Source organism: Micromesistius poutassou (assembly GCF_964030765.1).
Source record: "Micromesistius poutassou genome assembly, contig: SCAFFOLD_6031, whole genome shotgun sequence".
In the NCBI taxonomy this organism is placed as follows: Eukaryota; Metazoa; Chordata; class Actinopteri; order Gadiformes; family Gadidae; genus Micromesistius; species Micromesistius poutassou.
The window spans coordinates 1-12,877 of NW_028177287.1; the positions used below are offsets into that span (position 1 = coordinate 1).

Consider the following 12,877-nt stretch of genomic DNA (forward strand, 5'->3'; position numbering starts at 1 on the left):
GTAAAGTGTTCTGAGACCATGTTTTGGTGATTTTACACTTTAAATAAAGGTGAATTGACCAGGAGCAGCTCCTACGTCACATGACTCCTACGGAAACACGTGAGCTGTACCAAAACAACTCAGAGCGTCACATGACCGCCAGTCACATGACCGCCAGTCACATGACCGCCAGTCACCGCGTCTCACTCTGAAAAGAGGAACAGGTTTGAGACCAGTCGGAGATCTGGTTTGACCTTTACTGTAGTGGGGGGGGGGGGCGGGGGGGGGCTGACCTGCTGAGGTAGCAGGAGGGGGGGGGGGGGGCTGACCTGCTGAGGTAGGAGGAGGGGGGGGGGGGGGCTGACCTGCTGAGGTAGAAGGAGGGGGGGGGGGGGGCCTGACCTGCTGAGGTAGAAGCTGAAGACGTTGCGTGGCAGCAGCCGGGCCTCCATGGCCGTGTCCATCAGGGGGGGGCACGCGGCCGGCGGCCAGGGGGGGGTAGCCCAGCCCCAGGACCCCGTCGAACCGCGCCACCGCAAACGTGATGCCGGGGCTGCTGCAGCGCCTCACCAAACTGCTGCTGGGCCACGGCCAGACCGCCCACCTGGGGGGGGGGGGGGGGGGGGTTAGACCGGCTGAGGGGGGGGTTAGACCACCTGGGGGGGGGGGTTAGACCAGCTGAGGGGGGGGGGCCAGACCGCCCACCTGGGGGGGGGGGGGGGGTAGACCAGCTGAGGGGGGTTAGACCACCTGGGGGGGGGGGTTAGACCAGCTGAGGGGGGGGGGCCAGACCGCCCACCTGGGGGGGGGGGGGGGGTAGACCAGCTGAGGGGGGGTTAGACCACCTGGGGGGGGGGGTTAGACCAGCTGAGGGGGGGGGGCCAGACCGCCCACCTGGGGGGGGGGGCCAGACCGCCCACCTGGGGGGGGGGGGGGGGGGGGGGTTAGACCAGCTGAGGGGGGGTTTAGACCACCTGGGGGGGGGGGTTAGACCAGCTGAGGGGGGGGGGCCAGAACCGCCCACCTGGGGGGGGGGGGGGGGGGGGGGGGGGCGTGTTAGACCAGCTGAGGGGGGGGGGGCCAGACCGCCCCACTGGGGGCGGGGGTTTAGACCAGCTGAGGGGGGGGCCAGACCGCCCACCTGGGGGGGGGTTAGACCAGCTGAGGGGGGGGGTAGACCACCTGGGGGGGGGCCAGACCGCCCACCTGGGGGGGGGGTTAGACCAGCTGAGGGGGGTTAGACCACCTGGGGGTGGGGGGCCAGACCGCCCACCTGGGGGGGGGTTTAGACCACCTGGGGGGAGGTTAGACCACCTGGGGGGGGGGGCAGACCGCCCACCTGGGGGGACTAGGGACTGGTCTCATGTCTCATGGCATTTTTTTCCGTTTCAAAGCTTTAAGTCGGGTACTGAACCAGGGTACTGAACCAGGGTAGTGAACCAGGGTACTGAACCAGGGTAGTGAACCAGGGTACTGAACCAGGGTACTGAACCAGGGTACTGAACCAGGGTAGTGAACCAGGGTACTGAACCAGGGTAGTGAACCAGGGTACTGAACCGGGGTAGTGAACCGGGGTAGTGAACCAGGGTACTGAACCAGGGTACTGAACCAGGGTACTAAACCAGGGTACTGAACCAGGGTACTGAACCAGGGTACTGAACCAGGGTAGTGAACCAGGGTACTGAACCAGGGTAGTGAACCAGGGTAGTGAACCAGGGTAGTGAACCAGGGTAGTGAACCAGGGTAGTGAACCGGCGGTCCAGGAGGGATCAGACGGGAGCGTGAGGCCGTCCGCTGGCCGGCCGTTAAGTGGAAGCCGAGGGCTGCTGGTTAGGAGCACGAGGGACGAGGTTAACCCTCAACAACAATGGTCTCATGACTCCCTGAATGACTCACACACACACACACACTCTCACACTCACACTCTCACTCTCACACACACACTCACGGAGACCGTGTCCCGCTGATGAAGCCCTCCAGGCTCCCTCGGCCCGTACTGGATGGAGAACCGGGTTCCGTTGGGCCGGTAGCTGCTGGACTTCTTGGAGTTGTAGCGATGGTGGACCCCTGGGGAGACCAGAGCTTCAGTCAGACCAGGACCCAGACCAGGACCAGGACCCCAGACCAGGAGAGCCCATGGCTCCTCTGGGGCAGTGGCGGTTCTAGGGGGGGCCACAGGGGGGGCCAGTGCCCCCGTAACTCTGAGTCCGCCCCCCCCTGTGGCCCCCCCCGAACGAGCCAACCCCCACCCCCCGCCAACAATCGCGCCCGCAATAGCGCTCGTCCGCGAACCCCCGTCAACAATTTGGTTTGTGCCCCTCTAACAGAAAAGCCGGCCCCATCTCGGCCCCCCCATTAAACCGGTCTAGAATCGCCACTCCTCTGGGGCCTCCTCTGGGGCCCCTTATGCCTCCTCTGGGGCCTCCTCTGGGGCCCCTTATGCCTCCTCTGGGGCCCGTTATGGGGCCCCCGTTACGGCTCCTCTAACACCCAGCAGAGCTGCGCTACGGGGGCCTGACTCAGAACAGAACGTGTCACGTGTCACGGGACCCGTCTGGTGACTGCCATTAGCCAGAAGAGGACCTCTAATGACGGGCCCGTGGGAAGAGATCCTCAGACTGCTGCTAACCTCGTTAAGACTGACAGAGAACCGTCTGTGTGTGGAAAACGTTGACGATGGATACTTAATTATACACTATTTAAAAAATTGCTTGTTCATCTTTTTTTAATTATCCCACCTACTGTGAAACGGCCACGTGTGCCTCGTTAGACAGCAGCCTCGTTAGACAGCAGCCTCGTTAGACAGCGACTAGGAGCCTCGTTAGACCAGGAGCCTCATTAGACAGCAGCCTCGTTAGACAGCAGCCTCGTTAGACCAGCAGCCTCGTTAGACCAGGAGCCTCGTTAGACCAGGAGCCTCGTTAGACCAGGAGGAGCCTCGTTAGACCAGGAGGAGCCTCGTTAGACCAGGAGGAGCCTCGTTAGACCAGGAGCCTCGTTAGACCAGGAGCCTCGTTAGAGGTCACTCACAGCAGGCCAGGTCCAGGAAGTGGCAGTGGATGGACGGCACCCACAGGTTGGAGGATCCGGTGTCGAACAGAACAGTGAAGTCCTGGGAGGAGAGCCCAGGCTGATGAGGCCGTAGTACTGGGCCTGGGGGGGGGGGGGGGGGGGGGAGGAGACAAGGCGGTTACAGTCAGCAGCTTCCCTCCAGAGAGACTCACAATGAGTCCATTTGTCATAAGGAGAAGCAGTAATATCAGAATATCTCTGTCTGTACAGTCAGGATGTTCATAGAACCGAGCACTAACCATCACTAGGTTAACTGTTACAACAATAATTGGGAGGGCTGTTGTTGGGGGTGGGGGTCCACACACAGTGAGACAATAAAGGCTTCTGTACAGAAGACGTCCAGCAGACAGCTCTACCTACAGACAGCTCTACCTACATCCATAAAGTTGGTCAATCTCTCCACGGGCAGCTGGGTCTGTGGGGGGGGCACGGTGGCCGTGTGGGAGGGGTCGCTCTGGGCCAGGTTCTGGAACTGGTCCAGAGACCGGCCCTGGTCCACAGACCGATCCTGGTCCACAGACCGGCCCTGGTCGCTCATCATGCGGCGGCACGGTGCGGGGTCTTGTAGAGAGGAACTCTGCAGATTGAACGGGTCGTTAATACAGGTCTCACTGTCCACTGGTCTCACTGTCCACTGGTCTCACTGTCCACAGAGCAGACGGGAGGCTGAACTGACGGTCGGCGGGTCTGAGTTACACTTCAACAGAACCACGTGGAGGGAGATAAACGCTATGCCCGGTCAAGTGTTACTGATCGCGTCATTCGGCCTAATGAAAACCATTCGTCTAAACGAATGCAGAACAGATCGAAATGTTCCGTTTTAAGTGAAGCATCAAAAGGCGGATGACAGAACGAAGCGCAGTGAGGAGTACCTGAAGAGTTCCGGAGCTGCGTCCGCCACCAGCAGCACCCCGATCACACACAGCAGCTCATCTTAGCCCGCAGTTTAACTGTATCGTTTATGTCAGGTAATATTCGCCTTTGCAGAACAACGATTCACCGACCGAACCAAACGCAGTTACGTCCTTTAATCTCTTTCGGCCCTTTCCGTTTATATTCGGAGCGGTCTGAACGGAGCGTCGTGATTGGTTGAGAGGAGCAGCACCTGGCCAAGCCCCCAGGCCCTGATTGGTCGCCTGCTGATTGTTCCACAATTCAACAGAGCGGAACATGTGGACAGAGAATCTGGATCTCAGACCTTCTGATATCTGGAGCAAATACCAGACTGATGTTATTAGCTCTTAGCTTTATATTTTTAATTGAAGAGACGGTCCACATGAATCATGATGAATTCATTTATTTTTCTAATGGCCTGACTCTATTAATGTCCACAAGCAACGCAGTGCTTGAATATATATTAAAATGTATTGAGTTCAGTGAAGCGGTCCAGTCTAGCAGGTGAGACACGTAGACCGGATAATATGAAGCGAACAGCATCATCCAACTAATAACTATTCGATTAAAAAGGGATTAACTATCAAAAGGGATCTGAGACCATCTCTCCCACTGTAGGGAAGGCTTCAGACACAAACCACGTCCGCCTGTAAATAAATATGATCGGGGAAATACATCCAAAACATTTGACACATCCTTTTTACGGGACCACCGTTTAACATTATTTAGTGTAACAATGAATACATAGCGCCCTCTAGCGTATACGTTGTGCTGGTGCGAGTGACCCCCCCCCCCCATACGTGTCTGAGGGCCAGAGCCTGAATCTACCTCCGCAGCATCGCATTAACACAGTGACCTTTAAGGTCCTTGTTGTCTGAAGGGTTCTGGTCAACAGCTTCTTGTTTTGACTGGTCTCCAGAGAAGATGTCCTTTGACTCAGCCTTTAGGTTGTCACGTTTTCACGTCAACACAAACATAGAGAAGGACAACGCTGTTGTGGTGAGGCTGCCTTCAGAAGCTCCTCTCTGAAGCAGTGAGGGACGGAGAGAACCTTAGAGAGAACTTTAGAACCGCCTGGGAGCTGCTTCAGCTCAGGAGACCCTTCAACACCACGGTGGAACCATCAACACCTCTGGGTCATCATGAAGAGGGCAGCAACACCGCTCAACTACCAGCTACACCGTGTAGCTGGTACCAGCGACACCTACAGTGTAGTCAGGGTACCAGCTACACCTACAGTGTAGTCAGGTACCAGCGACACCTACAGTGTAGTCAGGTACCAGCGACACCTACAGTGTAGTCAGGTACCAGCTACACCTACAGTGTAGTCAGGTACCAGCGACACCTACAGTGTGGTCAGGTACCAGCGACACCTACAGTGTAGTCAGGTACCAGCGACACCTACAGTGTGGTCAGGTACCAGCTACACCTACAGTGTGGTCAGGTACCAGCGATACATACAGTGTGGTCAGGTACCAGCGACACCTACAGTGTAGTCAGGTACCAGCGACACCTACAGTGTAGTCAGGTACCAGCGATACCGTGTAGTCAGGTACCAGCTACTCCTACAGTGTAGTCAGGTACCAGCGACACCTACAGTGTAGTCAGGTACCAGCTACTCCTACAGTGTAGTCAGGTACCAGCGATACCGTGTAGTCAGGTACCAGCGACACTACAGTGTAGTCAGGTACCAGCTACACCTGACCCGTTAAACAACTGGTGGTGAATCATAAAGACTGCGTCTGACATCTCTGGTACTTCCACAAGTAAAGCCTCGTAGTGGGGGTTATCTCGGACATGGTGGAGAAGAATTGGGGAAAGGAACTTCTGCTCTGACTCCCTGAAGTCCAGATTGAACCGCGACGGGGAGGAGGAAGGGACTGGACGGAGCTGCTGAGCTCAGCGGCAGTCAGTCCCGCTCCGCTGGACTCCCTGCCAGGCAGGCTAACGGCAAACTGACAAATTAGACAAATCTATTTGTCTAATTTGCTTCCGCAATGCACGAACATCTCCGCTCAGCGCTCGTCCGCTGGTCCATAAAAATCGTATCTATGCTCTGATTGGAGGGGGATGGTAGTGGGTGGTAATATTCAAATGTGCCCCCCTCCTACGCAGGAGGGGGTCGAAACTGACTGGCTCGTTGGGTAACTGTAGGCGGGTACTTTCAGAAATGCATCTCACTCAAGAAGCGTGTACGGACTCATTTCAAAGTTTGTATGCGTGTGGCAGCACCAGACCCAACAAGCCAGTCCCAGAAGAGTCGTAACAGAAGTGGATCCACAGGGCTTGTTGCTCCAGTGTTTATGTTCTGCTTTCAATTGTAAATAAAGTCCAAACAGAGGCCTGAGTCAACTTGCTCATATTTATTATTTTTTGTTACAAAGTATTTTTTACAAAATATAGTTGTTAAACTTTCACAGTTAAACAATTAATCAACAATTAACACCCCAGAATATTAACACGTATCAGGACCATCAGAACCCAGTGGACCTACAGGAAGGGGGGGGGGGGGGGGTGTCCAACAGAACCCAGTGGACCTCCAGGGGGGGGGGGGGGGGGGTGTCCAACAGAACCCAGTGGACCTCCAGGGGGGGGGGGGGGGTCCAGGTCTACTTGACCCGGTACAGACCTTCCTCTGCATGCGGTGCTGCAGCTCTCCCCTCCTCATCATCAGGTGCAGAACCTTCAGGACCGCTTGTTCTGGGTACTTCTGCAGGGGAGGAGTCAGAGCAGGGGGGAGGAGTCAGAGCAGGGGGAGGAGTCAGAGCAGGGGGGGGAGGAGTCAGAGCAGGGGAGGAGTCAGAGCAGGGGGGGAGTCAGAGCAGGGGGGGAGTCAGAGCAGGGGGGAGTCAGAGCAGGGGGGGAGGAGTCAGAGCAGGGGGGGAGGAGTCAGAGCAGGGGGGGGAGGAGTCAGAGCAGGGGGGGAGGAGTCAGAGCAGGGGGGAGGAGTCAGAGCAGGGGGGGAGGAGTCAGAGCAGGGGGGGGAGTCAGAGCAGGGGGGAGGAGTCAGAGCAGGGGGGAGGAGTCAGAGCAGGGGGGAGGAGTCAGAGCAGGGGGGGGAGTCAGAGCAGGGGGGAGGAGTCAGAGCAGGGGGGAGGAGTCAGAGCAGGGGGAGGAGTCAGAGCAGGGGGAGGAGCGGTCACAGAGCGGCTCACAGAGCGGTCACAGAGGTCACAGAGCGGTCACAGAGCGGTCACAGAGCGGTCACAGAGCGGCTCACAGAGCGGTCACAGAGCGGTCACAGAGCGGGTCACAGAGCGGTCACAGAGCGGTCACAGAGCGGTCACAGAGCGGGTCACAGAGCGGGGTCACAGAGCGGCTACAGAGCGGTCACAGAGAGCGGCCACAGAGCGGTCACAGAGGTCACAGAGCGGGTCACAGAGGTCACAGAGCGGGTCACAGAGCGGTCAGAGAGCGGTCACAGAGCGGGTCACAGAGGTCACAGAGCGGCTACAGAGCGGTCACAGAGGTCACAGAGCGGGTCACAGAGCGGTCACAGAGCGGTCACAGAGCGGGTCACAGAGGTCACAGAGCGGCTACAGAGCGGTCACAGAGCGGTCACAGAGCGGTCACAGAGCGGGTCACAGGTCACAGAGCGGCTACAGAGCGGTCACAGAGCGGTCACAGAGCGGCCACAGAGCGGCTACAGAGCGGTCACAGAGCGGTCACAGAGGTCACAGAGGTGTCACTGACCTGCTTGGTGAAGTCCTGCATGATGCTGTGCTCTGACACCTGGGAGCCGATAGCGAAGCGGCGCTTCAGCTGCTTCTCAATGCGGGAAATCATCTCCTGGTCCTCCTGCGTGGTGAAGCCCTCCACGCCTGAGGAGAGGGGGGGGGGGGGGGGTCAGACTGAGCACTGGGGGGGGGGGGGGGGGGGGGGGGGGGGGCAGACTGAGGGGGGGTCATGGGGGGGTGAGCTACCTGATAGGCTGCCGGAGAGCGCGGCGTCCAGCGTGGAGACCTGGAAGAGCCGCAGCGCCTCGTCCACTTCCCTCCTCGCCGGCCACCGCCTGCAGCCTCATCTTGGCGAGCGACTCGGCGATGCGGATCACCGCCTCCAGCTGCCTGTGGGACCGGAGACCGCCGTTACCACGGCAACAGCCACTGGGGACACACCGCCGTTACCACGGCAACAGCCACTGAGACACGCCGCCGTTACCACGGCAACAAGCCACTGAGACACGCCCGTTAGCGGCGCCGTCATGAAACTAAAATAATAAAGGTTAAGGCCGAAGTACAACTCAAGAGTACCCAGAGCCCTACGCCGTAACCACGGAGACCCCTCGGGGGGGGGGGGTTACCTGACGGTGATGGGGATGGACGCCCTCTTGTCGCTCTCTCTCTCGTGCTCCCTCGCTCCGCTCCTCATCACCACGTAGCGGTTCTTCAGCTTCTCCGCCGCCGCCGCCGACAGACGCGGCCCGCACTTCCTGTAGGGGGATGGGGGGGGTCACATGATCGTTACAGGCAGCACGCCGACCACCACTGGTGGGAGAGAGAGGGGAGAGAGAGAGAGGGGAGAGAGAGAGGGGGGAGAGGGGGGAGAGAGAGTGAGAGGGGGGGAGAGAGAGGGGAGAGAGAGAGAGGGGAGAGAGAGAGAGGGGAGAGAGGAGGGGGAGGGGGGGGGGGGGGAGAGAGTGGGCTACAGGGGGGAGGGAGGACACTCACAGCCGGGCGTAGGCGATGTACTTCTTGAAGGTGGCCAGAGGGATCTCCCCCTCCACCGCGTCCGTCTGCGTGTGAGCGCTGAGGTGGACGTTCATCACATGACGGGCCAGCGTCTGGAGGGGGGGGGGGGGGGGGAGAGTCAGCACCTGTCTCTCTCTCACCATGTCTCTCTCTCACCATGTCTCTCTCTCACCATGCCTCTCTCTCACCATGTCTCTCTCTCACCTGTCTCTCTCTCACCATGTCTCTCTCTCACCATGTCTCTCTGCCTGTCTGTCCCTCACCATGTCTCTGTGCCTGTCTGTCCCTCACCATGTCTCTGTGCGTGTCTGTCTCTCACCATGTCTCTCTGCCTGTCTCTCTCTCTGCCTGTCTCTCTCTCTGCCTGTCTCTCTCTCTGCCTGTGTCTCTCACCATGTCTCTCTGCCTGTCTCTCTCTCACCATGTCTCTCTGCCTGTCTCTCTCTCTGCCTGTCTCTCTCACCATGTCTCTCTGCCTGTCTCTCTCTCACCGTGTCTCTCTGCCTGTCTGTCTCTCACCATGTCTCTCTCTCACCATGTCTCTCTGCCTGTCTCTCTCTCACCGTGTCTGTGCCTGTCTGTCTCTCACCATGTCTCTCTGCGTGTCGTGCTGGTCTTTGATGATGAAGATCATGTCGAAGCGAGACAGGATGGTGGGCATGAAGTCGATGTTGTCTTCTCCTTTGCTGTCGTCCCAGCGGCCGAACACCGAGTTGGCCGCGGCGAGAACGGAGCAGCGCGAGTTCAGCGTGGTGGTGATACCAGCCTGGGGAGGGAGGGGTTAGACCAGTACAACCAGTACACCATAACCAGTACACCGTAACCAGTACACCTTAACCAGTACACCTTAACCGCTACACCTTAACCGCTACACCTTAACCGCTACACCTTAACCGCTATACCTTAACCGCTACACCTTAACCGCTACACCTTAACCGCTACACCTTAACCACTACACCTTAACCCTAACCTTAACCAGTACACCTTAACCGCTACACCTTAACCGCTACACCTTAACCGCTACACCTTAACCGCTACACCTTAACCGCTACACCTTAACCACTACACCTTAACCACTACACCTTAACCACTACACCTTAACCGCTACACCTTAACCACTACACCTTAACCACTACACCTTAACCGCTACACCTTAACCGCTACACCTTAACCACTACACCTTAACCACTACACCTTAACCGCTACACCTTAACCGCTACACCTTAACCACTACACCTTAACCACTACACCTTAACCAGTACACCTTAACCAGGGCGTCACCTTGGCGATGGAGATGGTCTGCTGCTCCATGGCCTCGTGGATCGCCACGCGGTCGTCCTCCCTCATCTGGGGGGGGGGGGGGCAGACCGTCAGGGGGGGGGGTCAACAAACAACACACACACAATCAACACACAACACACACACACACACTCAGATCCCCCGTCCGCCAGTACCATGGCTCCGCCCTCCATGATGAAGCCGCGGGTGACGGGGTCCCGGAGGACGGACGCCGTCAGGCCCGCCGCGCTGCTGCCCTTACCGGAGGTGTACACCTGGAGGAGGACGACAGGTGGAGGCTCAGCACCAGCAGCCTGATGCTGCAGCACCAGCACCACCAGCAGCACCACCACCACCACCACCAGCAGCACCACCAGCAGCACCACCACCAGCAGCCTGACGCTGCAGCACCACCAGCAGCCTGACGCTGCAGCACCACCACCAGCAGCAGCAGGGGGCAGCTAGAGGCTCTAGGTCTAGAGATAGAGCACTAGAGGGGAGGTCTAGAGGTAGAGTACTAGAGGGGAGGTCTAGAGGTAGAGCACTAGAGGGGAGGTCTAGAGATAGAGCACTAGAGGGGAGGTCTAGAGATAGAGCAGTAGAGGGGAGGTCTAGAGATAGAGCACTAGAGGGGAGGTCTAGAGGTAGAGCACTAGAGGGGAGGTCTAGAGATAGAGCACTAGAGGGGAGGTCTAGAGATAGAGCACTAGAGGGGAGGTCTAGAGATAGAGCACTAGAGGGGAGGTCTAGAGATAGAGCACTAGAGGGGAGGTCTAGAGATAGAGCACTAGAGGGGAGGTCTAGAGATAGAGCAGTAGAGGGGAGGTCTAGAGATAGAGCACTAGAGGGGAGGTCTAGAGGTAGAGCACTAGAGGGGAGGTCTAGAGATAGAGCACTAGAGGGGAGGTCTAGAGATAGAGCACTAGAGGGGAGGTCTAGAGATAGAGCACTAGAGGGGAGGTCTAGAGATAGAGCACTAGAGGGGAGGTCTAGAGATAGAGCACTAGAGGGGAGGTCTAGAGATAGAGCACTAGAGGGGAGGTCTAGAGATAGAGCACTAGAGGGGAGGTCTAGAGGTAGAGCAGATAGAGCAGTAGAGGGGAGGTCTAGAGGTAGAGCACTAGAGGGGAGGTCTGGAGGTAGAGCAGTAGAGGGGAGGTCTAGAGGTAGAGCACTAGAGTGGAGGCCTAGAGGTAGACCACTAGAGGGGAGGTCTGGAGGTAGAGCAGTAGAGGGGAGGTCTAGAGATAGAGCAGATAGAGCAGTAGAGGGTTCTCACCCCGATGGGGGAGCAGCGCTCCACAAACTTGAGCAGCTGGGACTTGGCGGTTCCCGGGTCTCCCAGCATCAGCAGGTTGATGTCCCCCCGACGGGTGAGACCGTCTGGGAGCCTGGGGGGGAGAGGACACTTAGCACCCTGAGACAGACAGACAGCGGGAGGGAGGGACAGACAGACAGACAGAGGGAGGGACAGACAGAGGGAGGGACAGACAGAGGGAGGGAGGGAGGGACAGACAGAGGGACAGACAGACAAAGGGACAGAGGGAGGGACAGACAGACAGACAGAGGGACAGACGGACAGACAGACAGAGGGACAGACAGAGGGACAGACAGACAAAGGGACAGAGGGAGGGACAGACAGACAGACAGAGGGACAGACAGACAGAGGGACAGACAGAGGGACAGACAGACAGAGGGACAGACAGACAGACAGACAGACAGACAGACAGACAGACAGAGGGACAGACAGACAGACAGACAGACAGACAGACAGACAGAGGGACAGACAGACAGAGGGACAGACAGACAGACAGACAGACAGACAGACAGACAGACAGACAGACCTCTTGCGTGAGCCCCCAAACAGCAGGCAGGCGATGGCCTTCTTCAGGTCCTCGCTGCCGTAGATGGACGGGGCGAGGGAGGCGGCCAGGGAGCCGTACACATCGGGGGAGGCGGCCAGCGAGCGGAGCTCCTCCTCCTCCTGGGGGGTCACTGAGCCTGTGGCCCCGCGGCCTGGGGGGGGGGGGGGGGGGGGGCTTTAGTCCCTTCATCGGGTCACAGGTTGGGGGGCGACATCATCACCCCAGCCTGGATGGTTACACCCAATAACTAACTAACCCAATAACTAACTCAACCCAATAACTAACTCAACCCAATAACTAACTCAACCCAATAACTAACTCAACCCTAACCCAACCCAACACAATAACTAACTCAACCCAGTAACTAACTCAACCCAATAACTAACTCAACCCAATAACTAACTCAACCCAATAACTAACTCAACCCAATAACTAACTCAACCCTAACCCAACCCAACACAATAACTAACTCAACCCAGTAACTAACTCAACCCAATAACTAACTCAACCCAGTAACTAACTAACCCAATAACTAACTCAACCCAATAACTAACTCAACCCAATAACTAACTCAACCCAATAACTAACTCAACCCTAACCCAACCCAACACAATAACTAACTCAACCCAGTAACTAACTCAACCCAATAACTAACTCAACCCAGTAACTAACTCAACCCAATAACTAACTCAACCCAATAACTAACTCAACACAATAACTAACTCAACACAATAACTAACTCAACACAATAACTAACTCAACACAATAACTAACCCAACCCTAACTCAACCCTAACCCAACCCAACACAATAACTAACTAACCCAGTAACTAACTCAACCCTAACTCAACCCAATAACTAACTCAACCTTAACCCAACAACTAACTCAACACAATAACTAACTCAACCCTAACTCAACACAATAACTAACCCAACCCAACCCTAACTCAACACAATAACTAACTCAACCCTAACCCAACACAATAACTAACTCAACCCTAACCCAACCCAATAACTAACTCAACCCAATAACTAACTCAACGCAATAACTAACCCAACCCAATAACTAACTTAATAACTAACTCAACTAGGGCTGGCT

General features: G+C 57.0%; 1 protein-coding gene and 1 pseudogene across 2 annotated transcripts; both read right to left on the bottom strand.

The window, feature by feature from the left end:
- Positions 1-381: 381 nt before the first annotated feature.
- Positions 382-4,789, bottom strand: LOC311376300 (cathepsin D-like; annotated as a pseudogene). The gene is made up of 6 exons: positions 4,774-4,789; positions 3,924-3,984; positions 3,428-3,628; positions 3,010-3,132; positions 1,928-2,046; positions 382-583 (listed from the first exon to the last, which is right to left on the bottom strand). The product of its transcript is annotated as a cathepsin D-like (transcript).
- A 1,765-nt stretch (positions 4,790-6,554) lies between these two features.
- On the bottom strand, positions 6,555-11,930 carry mcm5 (minichromosome maintenance complex component 5; the record flags this gene model as incomplete). Its single annotated transcript, XM_084491139.1, is given in 12 exon segments — positions 6,555-6,574; positions 6,577-6,655; positions 7,639-7,766; positions 7,869-7,938; positions 7,940-8,012; positions 8,249-8,377; positions 8,616-8,728; positions 9,226-9,402; positions 9,918-9,983; positions 10,058-10,189; positions 11,194-11,305; positions 11,759-11,930. Coding segments are annotated over 12 exon segments (1,271 nt in total), but the record flags the coding sequence as incomplete, so codon positions are not given.
- Between the last annotated feature and the right edge of the window lie 947 nt (positions 11,931-12,877).